Consider the following 23,538-nt stretch of genomic DNA (forward strand, 5'->3'; position numbering starts at 1 on the left):
GGAGGTATTTGGTATGCTTTCCTTTATTGGTCAGAGTTTTGAGTATATGTTGCGGCTGTAGGGGACATTGGTTAGGCCACTGTTGGAATATTACGTGCAATTCTGATCTCCTTTCTATCTGAACGATGTTGTGAAACTTGAAAGGGTTCAGAAAAGATTTACAAGGATGTTGCCAGGATTGGAGGATTTAAGCTATAGGGAGAGGTTGAATAGGCTACGGCTGTTTTCCCCGGAGAGTCAGAGGTTGAGGCTTGACTTATAGAGGTTTATAAAATCATGAGGGGCATGGATAGGATAAATAGACAAAGTCTTTTCCCTGAGTCCAGAACTAGAGGGCATAGGTTTAGGGTGAGAGGGGAAAGATATAAAAGAAACCTAACAGGCAACATTTTCACACAAGGGTGATACATGTATGGAATGAGCTGCCAGAGGAAGTGGTGGAGGCTGGTACAATTGCAACATTTAAAAGGCATCTGGATGGGTATATGAATAGGAAGCGTTTGGAGGGATATGGGCCGGGTGCTGACAGCTGGGACGAGATTGGGTTGGGGTATCTAGTCAGCATGGACAAGTTGGACCAAAGGGTCTGTTCCCATGCTGTACATCTCTATGCTGTTCCAGGATATAGATGCTACATGAAGGATCGAAAGTGGGGAAAGGGGGCAAAGTGGCGGTTTTGATTAGGGATAACATTATGGTTGTACTTAGGGATGACATTCCTGGGAATACATCCAGGCAAGTTATTTGGGTGGAACTGAGAAATAAGGAAGGGATGATCACCTTATTGCTATTGTACTATACACCCCCAGCAGTCAAGAGGAAATTGAGAATGATGGGGAGTTAACTTTCCAAACATAGTCTAGGACTACCCTAGTAGTAAGGGCTCGGATGGAAAGAAATTTGTTCAGTGTGTACAAGAAAATGTTTTGATTCAGTAGGTGGATGTACCTACTAGAGAAGGTGCAAAACATGACCTACTCTTGGGAAATAAGGCAGGGCAGGTTATGGGCATGCCAGTAGGGCAGCACTCCCCCCACCCCCTCCCCACACATATATATATGTCTATTGGGCGAATTTACATTTGCAGACTTTTATTTGCAGACACACTCTAGTTTGTTCAAAAAACACACAAGCTGTGGGCAATTAGTCCTACCAATCCCTACTTTGGAAATAGAACCAGTCTGACTCAATGTTGGGATATGGACAGACTCTCACCTCACACCCTTAATGCATTGTTTGAGCCGAGATGTCATTTTTTAAAAATATAAAACGTTATGTTATTTTGGAAATGTGACTTATAGAGTCATAGAGATATACAGCATAGAAACACGCTTCGGTCCAACCCGTCTATGCCGACCAGATATCCTAACCTAATCTACTCCCATTTACGAGCACTTGGACCACATCCCTCTAAACCGTTCCTATTCATATATCCATCCCGATGCCTTTTAAATGCTGTAATTGTACCAGCCTCCACTGCTTCCTCTGGCAGCTCATTCCATACACGCAACACTCTCTGCGTGAAAATGTTGCCTTGTAGGTCCCTTATAGATTTTTCCCCCCTGAACCTATGCTCTCTAGTTCTGGACTCCCCCATCTCAGGGAAAAGACCATGTCTGTTTATCCTATCCATGCCTCTCATGATTTTATAAACTTCTATAAGATCACCTCCTCAGCCACTGATGCTCCAGGGAAAACAGCCCCAGCCTATTCAGCATCTCCCTGTAGCTCAAATCGTCCAATCCTGGCAACAACCTTGTAAATCTTTTCTGAGCCCTTTCAAGTTTCACAACATCCTTCTGATAGGAAGGAGACCAAAATTGCACGGAATATTCCAAAAGTGGCCTAACCAAAGTCCTGTACAGCCACAACATGACCTCCCAACTCCAATATTCAATGCTCTGACCAGTAAGGAAAGCATACCAAATGCCTTCTCACGATCCTACCTACCTGCGACTCCACTTTCAAGGAACTATGAACCTGCACTCCAAGGTCTCTTTGTTCAGCAACACTCCCTAGGACCTTACCATTAAATGTATAAGTCTTGATTTGATTTGCTTTTCCAAAATGCAGCACCTCACCTTTATTTAAATTAAACTCCAGCTGCCACTCCTCAGCTTATTGGCCCATCTGATCAAGGTCCCATTGTAATCTGAGGTAATCTTTTTCGCTGTCCACTACATCTCCAATTTTGGGTGTCATCTGCAAACTTACTAACTATACCTCCTACGTTCACATCCAAGTTATTTATTTTACTGATGAAAAGCAGTGGACCCAGCACTAATCCTTGTGGTCACAGGCCTTTCAGTCTCAAAAGCAACCCTCCACCAGCGCCCTCTGTCTTCCACCTTCTGGGATTTACATATTAATGAATTGAAACCTGCAATCCCATTCTAAGTGATAAAAGACTTAGCAGCAATTGAGATTTGTTAAATACATCAGTTGTACGACATTTTGATCTTTAACTATAAATTCCATGTCCTATGATCCTGCCCCATCAGCAACCTAACGAAGGAGAGCGCTCTGAAAGCTTGTACTTCCAAACAAACCCATTTAGACTATAACCTGGTGGTGTGAGATTTTTAACTCTGTCAACCCTTGTCCAACACCGGCACCTCCACATCACGGGTATCAGAAACACAGCTACAGGTTATAAACAACAATGCAATAGTAATCCAACTGAGTACAAATGCTTAATGTTCCAACTGCTGATCTGCTATCTATCCAGAAAGAAGATCCGAGAGAGAATAAAGCCACCTGAAGTCTTAATAGTATCCTAATTCTTAAGATTATTCTGCAGGTCACTGAAGCACAGACATGATGTTATCAAGGTGCTGAAACATAAGTCTTATTTGACAAGGTGATAAGTTTTCAAAAGTTGGTTTTATTTTTCAAACAAATTTCGGAATGAAAGTCTACTAAACCTTAAGCAAAGTAGATTCAGGGTAACAATTAGGAAGGGATGAAAATAAAAGTTGGTGACAAATAGGAAATTGACCAGGATTCTTTAGAGAGGATGATGCATCTTAAAAACAATGGAATGCATTGTAGAAAATATTTAAGTGCCAAAAATATAACCAGTGAATTTTAACGACAAATACAAATATTTGCATCTTCCACATCTTATTTGTAGGTCCAAGCATCCAAATTTCAGGAGAAATTTCAGACTGCTTAATTCCCAGAGAAAAGTTAACAAACGCGTTTGAAAACTATAAACATTAAAAATATGCTAAATGAACAAACTATTTTGGAGTTTGAATGGATTTTCAAAAGCTATGGCCACCTCTCAATTAGTAAATTGAGAGATGGACTAGGGAATGGGAGCTGGATTTTAATGAAGTAGTATGTACTGTAATAGGAAAGATAAAACATGTTTGATGATGGGATGCAACTAACAATGATAGAAAATCAAAATGTATTTGTATATTATTTACCGGGAACATCTAGTTAACACAAAGTTCCGAGCAGCAGACAATTTATTAAGTGAGATGCTCATTTGGAGGGCCAGCACAGACACAATGGGCCAAATGACCTTTGCACTGTGTTGTAAAAAATTGAGAATCTGTGGAGAAATTTAACTAATACTAAATAAATTAGATCACTTTGATTCTGGATGAGGCTACATTTGTCCTTCTGCATTAACAAGCTATCTCCAAGAATTTGGAACATTTCTAAAGTTGTGAATGTCAGGAAACAAACATAAATTTCACCTAATACAGAATCCTGCCACAATAAAGGGCCTTATGTCAAATTTCAGCAATATATTAAATGCAAAGAAAAAATATAAAAGAATGTTTTATTTACAGAATTTACAAGCAGTCCACAGATTAATACATCTATGCAGTAATACTGTAATGTGCCTTCCAAACAAGGAAGATGTTGTAATGACTCTGGAATTAGTCATTCAGTAAACAACCAATACATATTTGTAACCATGTGAACAATGCTTTAACTGTAATTTACACATATATATAGTCTATCTATATGAGTGGTGCAACTGACCCAGTTGCTTTGTCAGGGACAAGATAAATTCAAATAATTTCTTGTGTATTGCCACACGTATTAGCTTTACCTGTGAAGTTTTACATAATTAACTTGTTAGTTACTTCCTGTTTGAGTTCCTCATCAACACTTTGAAACTGCTCTTAACAATACTGGTTAGGAATTCATAGTAGTGGCATAAAACAGCAGTACTGGATCAGCTGCCCATTATACACAGTGCTTGATGTTCAGTTCCATTAAATGCAATGGATGGCTTATCCAATATCTTTTTATGTCACTGCTTAAGATGAATTTCTCCCTCTTTTTGCCCAATTATCAGTCAGAATTTGCTACAGCTTTTTCATAAAACTTCTGAAGCTAATGTTCCAGAGAATGATGATCGTATATTGTCAATGTTGAAAGACTATTTCTTCATTCTCGCCTAGCTATGAAATCAATTACATACAACTATGAGATTTATCTCCAATCACAGTTGGAGCCTTGCACCACAACACAAGATCCTGGTTTTAGAATCCGTTTCTTCAACCCTTTAAGTCTTTTTTGATATATCAAATAAATCTTAATCATTTTTAAGATATGCTGTCTCAAATATCAATATTCTACAGCATGGGTTACAGTTGGGTCACTTAACAGTTGTAACAGGCTCACATTTTAATTTGTTCAAAATAATTGAGTTCCTAATTTTTTCTCCCATCTCGAGGTCAATATAAATATTACAGCCACATTAGGATGATTTTAAATAATAATTAATATACAAAACGTGAGATAATTATCTGCAAATGTGATTCTGAGCCCACATTAAAATACAGTCCAATTAACATTTCACATGGTTATAATGTTAACGAATGAAACATATATAACAGACTTTTAAAAAAGAAAGCTTCAAAAGAAATTTGAATAACTTCGCATTTAACACAAATGGATATCTATAAATCTCTACATTTTGTTTACAATTGCATTGAAAGAACACAAACACAAGTGCTAGTAATTTCACAAAAAGAAAACTTGTGTATCTCATTGTTGACATGTATGACATGCAAATAAATCTCAGTCCACAGCAATTTTATATAAATCAATCATTGAAAGTTTTAAAGTTGGGCTGTCATTGGAGATATCTGTTTCACATCCAAATTTGTACATTTCCTTCTGATCAGTCAAACATGCAGCAATCATTCTGAAACTTTAAAGGAACAGCACCTTCAAGAAACATTGAATTTGAACTATGAATATATTTGCTAGACAAGGCACATTCTTTAAAAATAAAATAAAATGAGGTAACAAAGACAAAGATCCTGACCTTCAGAAATGTTCACCAAACAACATGCAATCTACATCATTACACCCCTACTTAAACAGATTGAAGTCTAACAACGTTGTAAATTTATCACAGTGCAATTTTCTGAATAACTTTCTCTTGAAAGAAACAGTTGGTATCAGATTTAATACCCAACCATTTGTGTAACAATTTATACACAAAAATATCCAGCCCTGAACTTCATTTCATCCCATTACTGATATAATTTACATCCAAGAACTTAAAACTCACTGACAGTTTAGATGTCAATGAATTATTATAGTTTATCCTTTTCAATTAGACTAACTATATATTTGTATTTGTTCTGTTTCATTTGGGCTTTCAAATTTGTTTCCACTATTTATTGCTTCATTCTGATGTATTTAAAATTTATCTTAAGCAAAAATATATCATTCAAATCATACATCTTTTCAAAAAAAGGCAGTCTGGGAAATGCAATTATCAAAATATATCATAACCCATTAGTATTTTGGATTCTAAGTTTAATATTTAAAAAGTGATCCTGATTAAATACTTGGATGTTAAAGTGCAGTACTTTGAGGGTGTCATCTGTTTACTAAGCATCAATACCAAATTGTGGATTACTAAAATAAAGCACACATCTGCTACTCCTTTCTCTGCAAGAAAAATGAAAATGCAAATTATCTTTCCTACTTTGTAGTGTGTGCTCCAATAGGGCAAAAGCATCCTATATAACAAAGGAATCACTGAGATTCAAGGAGAAACTTATTGGTAATTCATCAATACTGTAAACAACTTTTGGATGAAACATGAACTTATTGTACAGTTAATGGAGTTATCATATATTGTGAAGAGTAAAGCAGCAGCTTTCTTTAATGCCTATGTATTTGCTAAGAAAGATTTTGTTACAACAAATCGGCCTGTAAAATTTTGGTATTTCCTACCAATAAAGGTTAATATTATAAAGTGATTAACCAGCCTTTTGTTTTCATATTCATATCATGAAAATAGTATTTTATAGGAGATCTCAGTGCAAAGAAAACTGGTAAAAGCAAACAATGTTTGTATAATTTAATGTCACTTCTCCTCCAATTCTGTGATTGTGTCATATCATTGAACATATCACATTATATAATGTACCAGCACCAATTAAATATGCAGCTATAAGGTTTTCTTTCATCATTCTTGTTCGTCCTCTTCCACTTCTGTGAAAATATCACTGAAGAAATATTCAGCAACTCTTGTTGGCTGCATCTGTTCTATATCTTGTTCCATTGCACAGCAGGCTTCCTCTGTGTAAGACTCCGACTCCCAACTTTGCAATGATGAGCTATACCTTACCTGAAGAAAGAATGGACATAAGTAATGACATGTGTTGCACTATAACTTAGTAGCTTTACTAGAAATGCTGACAATCTTGTGAAAACACTTCTTATGGATAGAGTGCAAAGCATGTAGAAGTATAAACATGTTCTCTCCAAGAAAACTGGAACACAATTTCCACACATAGTCATTGAGACGTACAGCTTGGAAACAGACCCTTGGTCCAACTCATCCATACCGACCAAACCCGAACCTAATCTAATCCCATTTGCCAGCACTTGGCCCAGGTCCCTCTAAACCCTTCCTATTCATATACCCATCCAGATGCCTTTTAAATGTTGTAATTGTACCAGCTTCCACCACTTCCTCTGGCAGTTCATTCCATACACATACCACCCTCTGTGAAAAAAAGTTCTCTCTTAAATCCCTTTTAACACATGGAGAGCTTCTGACTAGAATCAGACTTACAGGGAAATAAAGTAAAAGCATGCCATTTCCGAAATTAAGGGGGTGCATTTAAAATAAAGGGTCAATCACCCCAATTTCTTTTATTCAACTCTTTAAAATTGACAGAGGATGAAAAATCATCTGCTCACTTACATAGCAGACAATGGTCACTGGAAGATTCATACAACTTTCAAAGTAGTCAACCAAGGCATGAAATTCTTAATACTCTAGTTATTTTGGTGTTGAAAGGACTGCTTTTTTCCTGTTTGTATAGTAAGTAGACTGGGAGCAGAACAAGAAAAAGGGGAGGGAGAAATGTACTGACGGTTAAAAAGGACAGTGCTAATTGCTCCCTCCACACATTTTAACCAAGTCCTACTGCTCAATACAAGCCTTCAGCATGCCAGTTGTTTCTAAATAATATTTTGTAATGCTAAAACAAGATAATTTCAGATTATGCATCACTGAAACCTATGGTTGGGTACTTCTGAGAGCCATGCTTTCAACACGATTAAATATTTGGTGATTTAATTCTGCCAAGGGATGCACCAGTCCATTCAGTAAGTAGAATCAACCATCCCCATTCATTAGGTCACTCCCTATTGTGCGACATCTCAAATAACACTGTAGGATCTTCAGGAAATGTATGATGTGGACCTCAAGGAAACTGCATGCATATTTAAAGATAAAAGTTGGTTTGAAAAAAATCCTGCAACATTAGTTGCGTGTTTGCTGTGTGATAGAATGGAGGTTGAGAAACTATTGCTAGCAAGGAAACAAATCAATAATCTCAGATTTCAAAATCTTAACCCAGAGGGTTGTGGACACCCACTCATGAGAAGTACTGAAGACAGAGATCAATAGATTTTTGGAGATTAAGAGAATCAAGGCACATGGGGTTTGGGCGTGAAGGTGGAGTTGATTAAAACGTTCAGCATGATCTTGATGAAATTTGGAGCAGATTTCTCATGTCTTAGATTTAGAAAGAAAACTCTCAAATTTCATGTAAATAAAAGTGCTACAAAAACAACTGGTAAGTAAACAATTCCTTGTTAAAAGGGGGCTGAAAGGGATTGATTTAACATGCGATACACTGATGCAGTGCAAGGAACCACATGAGGAATGGCTTATTGAGTTTAACCTAGATATATGTGAAATGCTCCATTTTGGTAGGGCAAATCAGGCCAGGACTAACACACGTAATGGTAAGGTCCAGGGAGGTGTAACTGAACAAAGAGTCCTTGGAGTTCAGATTCATAGTTTCTTGAGAGTGGAGCCTGAAGGCGGCATTTGATACTCTTGCCTTATTGGTCAGTGCTGAGAGTGTGGGCTTCCTCATTCCTGATGAAGGGCTTTTGTTTGAAACATCAATTTCCTGCTCCTCGGATGCTGCCTGGCCTGCTGTGCTTGTCCAGCACCGCACTCTCAACTCTAATCTCCAGCATTTGCAGTCCTCACTTTCACCTTTCTTGGTGAATGCACTGAGTATAGGAGTTGGGAGGTTATGTTACAGCTGTACAGATATTTGGTTAGGCCGCTTTTGGAATATTGTGTGCAATTCTGGTATCCTTGGTGTTATTAAACTTGAAAGGGTTCAGAACTGATTTACAAGGATGTTCCCAGAGAGTTTGAGCTACAGGGAGACACTGAATAGGCTGGGGCTATTTTCTCTGGAGCATCAGAGACTGAGGAGTTGACCTGTATAGAGGTTTAAAAACATCATAAGGGACATGGATACAGTGAATAGTCAAGATCTTTTCCCTAGGGCAAGGGAGTCCAAAACTAGAGGGCATAGGTTTAAGGTGAGAGTGGAAAGATTTAAAAGGGACCAGAGGGCAATTTTCTCATGCAAATGGTGATACATGAATGGAATGAACTGCCAGAGAAAATGGTGGAGACTGGTACAGTTGCAACATTTAGAACATAGAACGTTACAGCACAATACAGGCCTTTCGGCCGTCAATATTGCGCCGATCTGTGAAAACAATCTGATGCCCATCTAACCTACACCATTCCATTATTATCCATTTGTATGTCCAATGCCCATTTAAATGCCCTTAATGTCGGTGAGTCTAATACAGTTGCAGGCAGGCCATTCCATGCCCCTACCACTCTGAGTGAAGAAACTACCCCTAATATCTGTCCTAAATCTATTACTCCTCAACTTAAAGCTATGTCCCTTCGTGTTAGCCTTCACCGTCGAGGAAAAAGGCTCTCACTGTCCACCCTATCTAACCCTCTGATTATCTTATACATCTAGATTAAGTCACTTCTCAACCTCCTTCTCTCCAACGAAAACAGCCTCAGTTCCCTCAGCCTTTCATTGTAAGACCTTCCTACCAGGCAACATCTTAGTAAATGTCCTCTGAACCCTTTCCAAAGCTTCCACATCGTTCCTATAATGTGGTGACCAGAACTACATGCAATACTCTAGGTGCGGCCATACCAGTGTCTTGTACAGCTGAAGCATGACCCCGTGGCTAAGAAACGCAATCGCCCAACCAATAAACGCCAACACACCATATGCCTTCTTAACAATCCTATCAACCTGGGTGGCAACTTTCAGGGATTTATGCAGCAGGACATCGAGATCTGGGCGGCACAGTGCATCAGCGGCAAGCACTACTGCCTCACAGTGCCAGAGACTCGGGTTTGATTCCAGCCTCGGGCGACTGTCTGTGGAGTTTGCACATTCTCCCAGTGTCTGCGTGGGTTTCCTCCGGGTGCTCTGGTTTCTTCCCACAATCCAAAGATGTGCAGGTCAGGTGAACTGGCCATGCTAAATTGCCCATAGTGTTAGGTGCATTAGTCAGGGGTAAATATAGGGTAGGGCAATGGGTCTGAGTGGGTTACTCTTTGCAGGGTTGGTATGGACTAGTTGGGAGAGAAGGAGGTTGAGAAGTGACTTAATCTAGATGTATAAGATAACCAGAGGGTTAGTATGGACTGTAGGGAATCTAATTTCTCTGTTCACCTGCACTGCCAAGAATTTTACCATTAGCCCAGTAGTCTGCATTCCTGTTACTTCTTCCGAAGTGAACTACATCACACTTTTTCCTCATTAAACTCCATTTTCTACTTCTCAGCCCAGCTCTGCATCTTAACTATGTCCCTCTGTAATCCACAACATCTTTTGGCACTAGATTAGATTAGATTAGATTCCCTAGTGTGGAAACAGGCCCTTCAGCCCAACAAGTCCACAGTGACCCTCCGAAGAACAACCCACCCAGACCCATTCCCCTCCATTTACCCCTGACTAATGCACCTAACACTACGGGCAATTTAGCATGGCCAATTCACAGTCTTTGGACTGTGGGAGAACCCGCAGGAAACTCACGCAGACACGGGGAGAATGTGCAAACTCCACACAGACAGTCACCCGAGTCTGGAATCCAATCTGGGACTTTGGTGCTGTGAGGCAGCAGTGCTAACCACTGAGCCACCGTGCCGCCAGACTACCTACTCTGCCTACCTTAGTGTCATCGCAAATGTCCTAACCCATCCTTCTACACCCAAAAATGACAAAGAGCAGTGGCCTCAAAACAGATCCTTGCGGCACACCACTGGTAACTGAGCTCCAGGATGAACATTTCCCATCAACCACCACCCTCTGTCTTCTTTCAGCTAGCCAATCTTTGATCCAAACCATTAAATCACCTTCAATCCAGAAACTCCGTATTTTGTGCAATAGCCTACCGTGTGGAACCTTATCAAACCTTAGTGAAGTCCATACACACCACATTAACCGCTTTATCTTCATCCAAATGTTTTGTCACCTTCTCGAAGAACTCAATAAGGCTAGTGAGGTACAACTTATCCTTCACAAAACCGTGTTGATTATCCCTAATCACAATATTCCTTTCCAGATCATAAATCCTATCTCTCATAAGCTTTTCCAACACCTTAGCCACAACCGAAGTAAGGCTTACTGGCTTATAATTACCAAGGTTGTCCTGACTCCCCTTTGTAAACAAGGGATCAACATTTGCTAACCTCCAGTCTTCTGGCCCTACTCCTGTCGACAATGATGTCATAAAGATCGAAGCCAAAGACTCTGCAATCTCTTCCCCGGCTTTCCAGGGAATCTGACAATAAATCCTATCCAGCCCCAGGGTCGTATCTATTTTCAGATTTCACAAAATTGCTAAAACCTCCTCTTTGTCAACCCCAATCCCATCTAATCTTGTAGCCTGTATCTCCATATTCTCACTAACATTGCCCTTTTCTAATGTGAATATTGATGAAAAGTGTTCATTAAGTGCTTCCCCCATGTCCTCAGATTCCACACAAAACTTTCCACTACTATCTTTGATTGGCTCTAATCTTACTCTAGTCATTCTTTTATTCCTGATACACCTATAGAAAGCCTGAAGGTTTTCCTTGATCCTATCTGCCAACAACTTAGAACATAGAACATAGAACATAGAAGAATACAGCGCAGTACAGGCCCTTGGGCCCTCGATGTTGCGCCGATCCAAGCCCACCTAAACTACACTAACCCACTATCCTCCATATACCTATCCAATGCCCTCTTAAATGCCCATAAAGAGGGAGAGTCCACCACTGTTACTGGCAGGGCATTCCATGAACTAACGACTCGCTGAGTGAAGAACCTACCCCGAACATCAGTCCTATATCTACCCCCCCTTAATTTAAAGCTATGCCCCCTTGTAATACCCGACTCAATACGCGGGAAAAGGTTCATACTGTCGACCCTATCTAACCCCCTAATCATCTTGTACACCTCAATCAAGTCACCCCTAAACCTTCTTTTCTCTAGTGAAAACAGCCCCAAGTGCCTCAGTCTCTCCTCATACGATTTTCCTTCCATACCAGGCAACATCCTGGTAAACCTCCTCTGCACCCGTTCCAATGCCTCCACATCCTTCCTATAGTATGGCGACCAAAACTGCACACAATATTCCAGATGCGGCCGTACCAGAGTCTTATACAACTGCATCATGACCTCAGGACTCCGGAACTCAATTCCTCTACCAATAAAAGCCAGTACGCCATATGCCTTCCTCACCGCACTCATGGCCCCTCCTGGCTCTTCTTAGCCCTCTCTTTAGATCTTTTCTGGTCAACTTATAACTCTCAAGTGCCCTAACTGAGCCTTCATACTTCTCTCTCACATAAGCCTTCTTCTTCTTCTTGACAAGAGCTTCAACTTCTTTCATAAAAGATGGGTCCCTCTCTTAACAGCTACCTCCTTGCCTGATAGGTATATACTTATCAAGGACCTGCAGTAGCTGTTCCGTGAATAAGCTCCACATTTCAAGTTTGTCCATCCCCTGCAGTTTCCTTCCCCATCCTATGTATCCTAAATCTTGCCTAATCGCATCATTATTGCCTTTTCCCCAATTATACCTCTTTCCCTGCAGTATATACCTATCCCTGCCCATTGCTATTGTAAATATAACTGAATTATGGTCACTATCGCCAAAGTGCTCACCTACCTCCAAATCTAACACCTGGCTGGGTTCATTCCCCAGTATTAAATCCAACATGGCATCTCCCCTTGTTGGCCTGTCTACAAAGTGTGTCCTGCACACCTGAAAACTGACCCATCTAAACTACTTGAACTACAGTATTCCCTGTCAACAGTGGGGAAGTTAAAGACCCCATTACAACTACCCTGTTACTCGCGTTCCTTTTGAGAATCACTTTTGTCGTCTTTTCCTCTACTCCCCTGAAACAATTCGGAGGCCTATAGAAAACACTCAGAAAATTTAAAAGGCATCTGGATGGGTGTATGAATAGGAAGGTTTGAGGGGGATATGGGCCAAATGCTGACAAACAGGACTAGATTAACTTAGGATATCTGATCAGCATAGATGAGTTAGACTGAATTGTCTGCTTTTGTGCTGAACATCTTTCCAACTCTACTCTTTTTCTCAATATATATTTGTCTAGTTTCAAATTTCATGTTAGTTGTTCTTTCAGCCATTCTATGCTGCTTTTTTGAAATTATCTGATTTTCTGGCCTACCGTTAATCTTCACTGTATACTTTTTCCCTCAATTTGATACCATTCTTAACTGTCTTAGCTAACCACAAATACTTATCTCCAACCAAACTGACTCTTATGAACCAAGATCATTTCTCACTACCATACTGATCTCAGCAGTTATTAACAGAGCTACTTTACTTACTTCTTCATTAATGCTGTCCTTCTGAAATGTCAAATATCCTTGGATATTTATTTTCCAGCACAGCTCATCCTGCCACCACATCTCTGTAACACTGATCATAGTATGCTCATTTATTTCTATACATTCTATAATTATTTTCTATAAAAGTTGCTTTATTCAGATATTGAGCTTGATATGTCCTTTTACCATTTTTTCACTGTAGCGACCTGCTAGGTTAGTGAACAGTTGCACTTATACGGTCTCTCCCTTGCTGTCACACTCGGGTTATCATTACAATAACGCCAGCCCCCACCCTCCCCAAATTTAGTTTATGTAGATTAATTATATTGATAATATTAACAAAGTCATATGAAGAGCTCAGAGTGGGAAAAAAAAAAGAAAAACAGAATGGTAACTTACTTCAGTTGGGGCACTTTGGCTGTCAGGTTGGTGCCCACCTGCCTTTTCAAATGATTTCCTTTTTGCAGCAGGTAAAGTACTTGTTTCTGTTTCCTCAGGATTTTCCTCAGATGGGGTTGGTCTTTTTCTAGCAAACTTTGGAAGACTCACGCAGGGTTTCAGAAATGTTGTCCTTTGAGGTTTGGTTGTGCTTTCACTCTCAGAGGGTTTTTTAGATATAAACGATAAAAATCCTCGCGGTTTACGTGCAGGTCTATTGAAAACCAAGAAGTTCATTATTAAAGATAAATAATTTGATTTCTTCCATTGGATTGTGGGAAGACAGAAGATTAATATTCTGCATTAAAATTCTATAAATTATGCAAATTGAATGAATATTAAGTAAAACATCTAAAGTTAAATAAAACTTTGCAGTTAATTTTATATATAAGCTAAAAAGTTCAGTAGTTCTAATTTGAGTCAGATTTCCAACGTTACCGACAACTAAAGTTCAGATCAGTTTAAAAAAAAGTGGTGATGTAAGTTACTAAATTACACGATAGAGAAAAGATAGTCTCCAAATGAGAACAGTTGTGAATAATTGGTTGATCAATGAGACATCTTGGAAATTATTTAGCAAAAGGCCTTCATTAATATGAACACAACAAGTCAAAGGAAGGAGGTCAATCACAGACTATAGTTCATGGTCTCTCATCAGTAAATTGAAACAATCTTTTCTCTTCATTTCTCATCTTCATGCCAATTCCAATGTATCTAAAGCATGGATTTCCTGTGTGTCAACCATAATCTTTCACAATACATGCGATGCAAAACAGCAATTTAGTCTATAAATAAAACCCTGTGAACCATTAAGCATGGCCAGAGCATAGAAAAAAGATTGCAGTGTGTATTATTTGATCTAAATAAATAATCAGAAATAATAAACCCATGTCAGGATTCATTGAATAAAAATAAAAGCTTCTGTTTAAAGCAAAAATTGTCTTTGAAACAACAAACATTGTACTCATAAATGGAAACCTTACAAGTTGAAAGAATTTGCGAATGGAGAATCAGATGGATGATCAAGTCAGGTACCATAGGGAACCATACCAATTTTAAATGACATCTAACGAAACTCACGGTACTGTTCACATTAAGTCAAAGAATTTTAATTTTTGAAAAAATTCAATAAGTTCACTGCAGAAGCAGATATTGACCAAATGACAAGTTTCCACTTAATCTTCAGTTAAACAGAAGGGAGGAGAGAACGGTGAAGTTGCTCATGTCCAAGAACTTAGGCTAGGAATTAGCATCTCTAGGCTAGAAGTCAAAACAATTAAACAATTGATTTTCACTAGCAGAACTGCTTATGAAAACTTGGCAACACCACCAGCATTAGGCTAATCTCTAAGTCACACACCATCTTGACTGGGAATTATAATCACTTTTTCTTCTGTGTCAAAATTCTGGAACTCTCTTCCTAACAGAGCTAGTGAGTGTCCCTACACCTGAAGGACTGTAGTGGTTCAAGGAAATTGCCCACTGTTACATTCTTCAGGATAATTAGGGATAGGCAGCAAATGCTGCCCACTTCACAGAAGAATAAAATGAGGTCCAATCTCAGGGTAAACATTACTTCTCATAACTATGGAAACGTCAAAGAGATCAAAAACAGTCACAAAAGAAAGCAAAAAATGTGGTATAAATCAAGACATAGGGCAAAAGCACTGGCAACTGTACAAGACATTGGTATGGCCACATTCAGAGGACTGTGTACAATTCTGGTTACACTGCTACGGGAAGGATGTTAATAAACTGGAACGGGTGCAAACAAGATTTACCCGATATTACTGAGGCTGGAAGGTTTGAGTATAAGGAGAGGCTGAATAGGCTGGGGCTTCTTTCCCTGGAGCACAGGCTGAGGGGTGGTGTTGTGTAGATTTATAAAATCATGAAGGACATAGATAAGTGAATAGCCAAGGTCTTTTCCCCAAGGTAAGAGAGTCCAAAATTAGAGGAGATAGATTTAAGGTGGGGGTAAAGATTTAAAAAGGGACCTGACAGGCAAAGTTTTTACAGAGACTGGTGTGTATGTGGAACGAGCTGGCAGAGGAAGTGGTAGAGATACATACAATTATAGCATTTAAAAGACATTTGGACAGACACATGGAAAGAAAGGCTTTACAGGGACATGGCCAAACATAGGAAAATCAGACCAGTTCAGTTTAAGAGACCTGGTCAGCATGGGCGAGTTGGGCTGAAGGGCCTGTTTCCAAGCTGCATGACACTCTGACTTTGCAACTAGGTCAGACAACCACAGACAGACAAACAGAGAGAACAGCACAAAGAAAAATGATTGGATACAACATGATCATGCTTATCCATACACTGGAAAGAATGTTCAAAAGGAAGAGGAAGACATTAATCTTACTCAAGCCAAGGAGGGAGACCAGGATATGGACAGACAGAACCATACTATATCAAATATCACACAGAATGGTACAGCACTTCCATGAATGACAGAGGACAATCCCCCCACATGGGGGTCAAGTGAACCAAGTTGTGGCAGAATTTCAATTCAGCTTAGCCTGAGACATTTGGACATAGTGATAGCCAAGGTGGTGAACAGACTGTGATAAAGTTGCTAATGATAATAACAACAACATGCTGAAATTATGTAAACCAAGAAAGAAAACACTTGGGAGAAGGCACAAAAAACAATTATGCAAATGCTGTAGTAACTGACCATTTTACCCTGATATTAGAGGGGTAGAAAGAAAATTTAATAAGAGACTTGCAAGTGAAGAACATGCGTTAGACACTATACGAGAGCACTATATTCAGTAATCTAGAAATAAATAAGTCTATAAAGAGTGTTACAGTCCTTAAGATGTGAGCAGTCCTTACTCTATGGTAGAGAAACTCAGGATGTTAGAGATTAAGAGTGGCAGCTTTGTGAAAAGGGATCAGTCTCAAGGATAGCCTCATAGACATCCACATCCAGAAACCAAAAGGTAGAAGATATCAAAGCAATATTTTCCCAATTTTACCTTGTTAGACTTGTACTAGAAGTTGAAGCTTTTTCTTGCGTACTACTTTCAGATTGTTCTGCTGTCATTCCCATATCTGTATCCACCACTGCACCCGCATGTATGTCTGCTGCTCGAGTCTGTGTAGAATGTCCTGCTTCAGTGGTAGCTGCATGTTCTTGTCCGTCAGTTTGATCCTGATTGTGGAATGCAGATTCTGGCTTTTGTTGTGAAAAGTTCATATCAACTGACAAACTACATGCTCCTTCAGCATGTAAAATATTTCCAGAAGGTGAATTTTTTGGAGTTTTTGGAAGTTTCAGAGCATTTTTATTTTTGCTCGTATCAAGAGTACAAGTAGCTCTCTTTGTAGGAATATTTGGTTTCACTGTGAGTTTTCCTGCAAAGAATAAAGACCCAAGGTAAATAGGAAATAATCAAATTTTAAACAATGGATCGAAATCACAAGAACTATGCTTCCTAAACCATGCAGAACATCGCATACCAGCTACACACTTAAAATGTCACCAAACTGATAATTACATTAATTACATATGCACTCTGGTAGAGAAATCAATAAAACCCCATGAATAAAAGGTGTGACACCAAAGCAGTTAAATTATCAAATAAATTTCAGAAAGTGCAAAAAAATCCAGTTTGAATTTCTGAACAAACTGATCTCAATAACACTGTTAGTTATGACGAGTTAACACAAACTCAAGATTAGTGAGTGGGACTAAGTTGACAGAAGCACAAAGAAAAATGATTGGATACAACAGTGTGATTCTCCAACTGTTCAACAAAATATAGTGGAAACAACCAGGATTAAGCCTGTTCTCAAGTCCATTGTTGCACCAATTGGACAAGTTAGTTGAGTAAATCCACTTCTGCAAGTGTTCAGCATGCAGAAATACTTTAAAAATAATTCATTGTGAAATTAGCTAAGTACCTCTTCTTATCTGTGAAATAGACTTTTTTATTTCTTTAACTGAAACAGAATGTGTCTCAGTCGCTGCTTCAACAGGAACAGGATTGCCAACACTCTCCAGGGGGGTAGATGTGAAGCCTTCTGTGGATTCCAATTGAAGATTCATTTCTTCAGCACCTATGAAGAACAAATCAGAACACTTTCAAAATAGGCCATACCTGGTTAAACAAAAACAACAAACATGAACACAGTTGTCAGCAAGATATGGAGGTTATCACTTAAAAAAACATAGAATCCCTACAGTGTGGAAACAGGCCCTTTGGCCCAATAAGTCCACACTGACCCTCCGAAGGGTAACCCACCCAGACCCATTCCCCCTATCTTATATTTACCATTGACTAATTCACCTAACCTGCACATCTTTGGACTGTAGAAGGAAATCAGAGCACCCAGTGGGGGCCCACACAGACACGAGAAGAATGTGCAAACACAGTCGCCCGAGGCTGGAAGCGAACCCAGGTCCCTGAAACTGTGAGGCAGCAGTGCAAATATGAATCCTCAGCTTTCAAATCGTAGCTACTCTCCTGGGCAGAGTGGGGACTGAACGCACAACCTTAGCATTATTAGCAGCAAGCTCTAATCATCTGAGCTAACCAATCTACATAACTGGGTACAATTTCTGCTTTGAATACAAATAATGGGACGCAAATTGTGTTTGGTCAAATGAAAAACATTTTAGATAGATGAAACATAGGGCATGATTTAACCAGAATATGAAGAGTCTAGATTTAGCAGCGAGACACAAAGTTAGGCGCAGGGCGGAAGAAAATCATGTGCCAGCGTTCCACCTTCTTACTGACTTTTACCCAAGTTCATGTTCATTAATCTAAACAGGGTTATACATTATAAAGTGATTCAAACATTTGCTAAAATATTCAATAAGTTTTTTCGAGAAATGAAATCTAGTCAATGCTTTCAAATATTTTCACACGATTCTGAGAAATAAGGTTATGATGTTCAATCACAAAGAACCAATTATGACAATCATACTTCCTTTCCAATTTGTAACAGCAGGAAGGCAACATGAAAATATGAAAATTATTACCAACATGTAAAAATACTGCCATTATACTTCAAGTAAGAAAATTGACTTACCAGAATTTATCATACCACTTCTTATAGCTGCTGGACATTCCTATATAAAAGACATAAAAGAGTTATCAAACTCGATGAAAGAAATACAGGACAAAAGATTAATAGGAAGTAACTAATGTGTTGTAGCACTTGATATCTTGCAGAAAGGAACTTATTTCTTGCTCATCAATTCTGAAGAATGGTAACTTTTTTCCAATTTGCCAAGAAGTTAATCAATACAAGTTCAGTATTCTGGAGTGTTGTACATGATTTTTTAAATTCCTTTACCAAAGTAAGTAAACAGTCCCTTCTTGGTATGGAAGCACTATGGAAAAAGAACTTGTAGCTACCTACTTGCTGTTTAGTTACTCAAGTTAACATTGCTATGCTCTTACACATTAATCATGCCAAGCACTGAAGCTCAATTCTCTAGTCTCAAATTCACCACACTTGGATCAGGAATTGTGTTGTGCAGGTTATGGCATCCCACACACTGGTGTGGGTGGGTGCAGGCGGCAGGTGGTTTGATAGTGTTTGCAGAGAGAGACAAAGAAAAAGGAAAGCCCACGCTTTCTTGAGCGGGACAAGGCAGCAAAAGGTTGGGAATGATGCAGCAATCAGCAACCATCCAAAACATTGTACTTTGGCAACTACTTGTGATGTTACTGATAGGAGCATCACAGACACTGCATTTGCATGTTTCAAGAGTTATACCCACACACAGTCATGGCAACACCAAATCCAGTCATTAAAAAAAGGTCATTAATGTGGGTGGTGACACACAGAGAAGTGGTTGTATTACATGAAGCCAAACACACACACACACACACACACACACACAGCAGCAAAGGCACAAGTCTAGGAAGAGGAGAATAACTACCAATTAAAACATCTGGAATACGTTTACCCAAGCACAGTACACTGAACACCAGTAGCTCTACTTCACACACTCCATCTGTGAACCACAGTACAAATCAGTCTTCCTTTCAAGTCTTCAGAGTCAAAATACAGTGAGCAAGAAAAAAAGTGTACCTCAAGTGAAGTAAATATGGCTAATTTTGATGGAGCAGTCCCTTCATTTAATTGAACCCTTTCTGTTGCTTCCTCATTGATTGATATCGTTGCTGGACTCTTTTTAATAGGAGGATCTTGTTCATCATCAAAAGCGGGAGCTTTTCTTTTCCTTTTCATCTGTCCTAAATTTGATCTTGGCACATTTGAGCTCCATTGTTGTTGTGTACTTTCTGTACATCGCACAGCTTCTGACACACTAGATACTGTGGGTGCCTCCACTGGTGGTTCAGGGCTGCATGCAGGTGCATAACTGTTAAAATAAGATCTCTTACTTTAAATATATATTTTTGGTACAATATTTGTATTATAAACATGGCCATTTTAAGGATTCTGCACATTTGGATCAAAGATGTTTAAAGTGCATGACAAAACAAGTTAACATTTCAGGTTGATGAAAATTCAGCTTATCTTCCTGAAAGACTAATTCACTTTTCGTCTCAAAAAATGCTACCAGCTCTCTCCAAAAATGTTTCTGTAGTTTTTAATTTCAGATTTCTAATATCCACAGCATTATGCTTTTAAAGCACAATGCAAATGAAAACCATTGAAAATTCACCATATCTACATGAGCTCTTGACTGGACCAATCAAAACCTAATCCAAAAACAAAAAACAGAAGTTGCCGGGAAAACTCGGCAGGTCTGGCAGCATCTGTGGAGAGAAAGTAGAATTAATGTTTCGGGTCCAGTGACCCTTCTGAGACCTGCTGAGTTTACAAAGCAAATTTTGTTTTTGTTTTTGACTTCCACTATCTGCAGTTCTTTGTTTTGTTCTTCAAAAACTCATTTCATTGTCTTTTATTTTTCTCTTAGTGCTACATAGGTAGTTTTCCTCAGTGGCTGCATGCTTAACTGGAAGCTGCTTGACAGCCCAGACTTATTTTGCAAAGGATACTGACAATCTAGAGGCAGAAAAAAAATCTTTAACCCACCCGTCTCAGCCAAACATTGCATCAACTGAAAGTGCAGCACCTCCTGAGAAGTCACCAAGCTTTCTGTCTTTGGGGATCAGATATTATAGTAATTAATGCAAACATTAATTACATTGATATATTGCTGCTAATACAATCAAACTTTGATATTAAAATTTGGGATTTAGCCAAACATACATTAATGCCAATAATAGCTTTTCCACTCCTCTAAGCTTAGGAAATCAAGCAAAACACCAAACTGGAAAATAAATTGGAAATAAATAAACCAGCCTTTGTGAATGTGACGGCCAGGAAGTATAGTTACATATATACATTCCAGCTGTTACCAGCTCAAGCAGCTATTCACCTTTTTCTATTAATTAAGTCAGAAGTCACACAACACCAGATTATAGCCCAACAGGTTTATTTGAAAAAAACAAGCTTTCGGGGCGCTGCTCCTTCATCAGGTAGCTAGTGGGGCAGGATACATAGGGGACAGAACTGATGTGATGTATCTACTTTGGAAATAACGACAGTCTGACTTCAGGTTGGGACAAGACAGACTCTAACTTCACACCTTTAACGCACTGTCTGAGCGGAGATGTCACTTTTTTATTATATACTGATAAAAGCTTAAGTTATCTCAGGGCAGTAAATTCTGGCAGTTACAGATTAATCAATCAAAACTGCATCATCATTCTAGGTGATTATAGACTTAACAGCCATCTAAGTTTGTCTAATAATCACATCAGTTGTATAACACTGATGTTTTCCTTATAAATTCTGTGCCCTATTTATCCTGCCCTACGAGCTACCTGATGAACTAGCAACCCTACAAACGCTTGCATTTTCAAATAAACCTGTTGGAATATAACCTGGTGTCATGTGACTTCTGACTTTGTCCACCCCAGTCCAACACCAGCACTTTCACATCAATTGTTAAAGACAGTGGTTTGAATCTGAATAATTTATTCAACTCAAGCCATCTTCAGTATTAGTATGAATGTTGTTCAGGGCCTTGGAGTACTGCATAGGTTTTTATCTCCTTATTCGAAAAGGATGTAATTACATTACAGGCAGTTCAGAGAAAGTACGTTGCATTTACTCTTAGGATGAAGATGTTACCTTATAAAATAGAAATTGTACAGGTTGACTATACCCAGCAGAGTTAAAAAGAATAAGAAGTGATCTTACGTATAAAATCCTGAGGAGACTCGATATAGTGTGTACCAGGGCAATGCTTTCATTTATTTACAAGACTAGAACAAAGGGATCCAGTTTTGATTTTAAAAAAAAAAGAGGTCTTCCATTCATGACAGAGACAGGTTACATCTCAATCCTGAAAATAAAGGGCTTACCTTGCTGTTTCAGTAACCTCAGCATTTTCTGTTGGCAAGGGAAGGACTGATTCAGCAATCGTCAAGGTGCCTTCTGAAACAGGAGTGAAGGAAGCAGAAGAAGCACCATAATCCACTAAGGAGTAGGCTGGTATCTCAACTAGGGTTAATACAAATGTCTCTTCATTTGGATTTCCCATTGCCATCATGTGCTCTAAAACAAAAGTAACAACAGGGTCACAGAATTACAATTGAAAGTGCAAAACAAAGCCTGGATTAATTTGAAATTGACCTATCTACAGTTTTTGAAAAAGGCCACAAGATAAATATTATTGGTACAGTTACAGTGCTACATACCTGTCAATCCTCCAGGCCTGCCTACAGGCAAAATAGTAAAACTTCACTATTTGCTATCCTGATCCACTTAGTAATTACCATGAGTACTTGGCTAAAAGCACAGGCTGCTTTGAGAAAACTTAAGATAATGCATTTGTCTACCTAATAGCACAAATTAACTCCTCCATGAAAAATACTTCATACTTGTCTTGTTTCAGTTGTTAATGAATACTTCACATATTAGCCACCTAGGATTAAGCTTTGAATGAATACTGGATCAAATTTGACAGAATTCACAAAATTTCTGAAATTCCAGTAATTAAACACTTTTACTAATTGACAAATCATTAATTCATCTTCTTCAACTATTCATCTTCACAAAGTCTTCAGCAATTGCATCAAACGTCAACATCTAATGAAGTAATAAGCATAGGATGTCTAAAACACATTAGGGGCAAAATTAGGCATGCAGATTTCCAAAATGTGCTGCTGGTAAATGAAGCAGCAAAGTTGAAGCATATTTTTGTAAAATTGATCCTATTCTTGAAAAAAGCTTAGCAGGAAGAAAAAGCAAACTATATTATTAGACACTGATAGTCAAGGAATGGCACTTAGTTCATCCATACAGAATGAGCTTAATGTCTCTTTATTGTAGAATCAAGTTGATTCTTCAATGATTCAAGGGCTTTGTCTCCATAATTTTATGTTTTTAACTTTGACTATTTTGAAACTATTGCTTACACTCGATTTCTGAGTTAATTTAAGTGATTTTAATCAGGCCCCACAACGGTTTTCTGATTTTAATTGTCTATGGTGATCAGCCTAGATTTCAATACTTCAACAGGGGAATGGAGTTGGATGTAAGGATTATAAGATGAAATGTATTATAATTACATGGAACAAATAGGATAGACCAATATTTATCTGTTGTACACTCATAATATTGCAAACTTTTCCTGTGTGTACTCTGAACTCTCCAGAATCACCTCTCAAATATTTCCTTACAAAGCAAAAACCACTCTTTCCACCTGGCTCACAACTCTAACAGGGATGGCTGGTTGAGATTTGTATAAATGCCACACAAAGAGCATATGTGCATAAACAGAAAGCCAACATTACTGGTAAGCAACAGAAATCAGAAGCACAAAGACGTGCTGTGGGAAATTTAGAAACATTTTTAAAATTTATAATTTTTTAAAATGAAAACTAAT

At 38.6% G+C, this 23,538-nt stretch overlaps 1 protein-coding gene across 1 annotated transcript in view; it reads right to left on the reverse strand.

Moving 5' to 3' along the window:
* Positions 1-3,777: 3,777 nt before the first annotated feature.
* Positions 3,778-23,538, reverse strand: part of LOC122558916 (transcription factor TFIIIB component B'' homolog) — a 95,511-nt gene continuing 75,750 nt past the window's right edge. The window contains exons 26-32 of the mRNA XM_043707870.1: positions 22,013-22,205; positions 19,704-19,995; positions 18,693-18,732; positions 17,559-17,714; positions 16,631-17,009; positions 13,602-13,854; positions 3,778-6,619 (exon numbers count right to left, since the gene is read on the reverse strand). Of these exons, the coding sequence (XP_043563805.1) occupies positions 6,458-6,619; positions 13,602-13,854; positions 16,631-17,009; positions 17,559-17,714; positions 18,693-18,732; positions 19,704-19,995; positions 22,013-22,205 (1,475 nt within the window). The 3' untranslated portion in view covers positions 3,778-6,457. The remainder of the gene's footprint in view (positions 6,620-13,601; positions 13,855-16,630; positions 17,010-17,558; positions 17,715-18,692; positions 18,733-19,703; positions 19,996-22,012; positions 22,206-23,538) is intronic.

The sequence above is a fragment of the Chiloscyllium plagiosum genome, chromosome 2, assembly GCF_004010195.1.
Source record: "Chiloscyllium plagiosum isolate BGI_BamShark_2017 chromosome 2, ASM401019v2, whole genome shotgun sequence".
Taxonomy (NCBI): Eukaryota; Metazoa; Chordata; class Chondrichthyes; order Orectolobiformes; family Hemiscylliidae; genus Chiloscyllium; species Chiloscyllium plagiosum.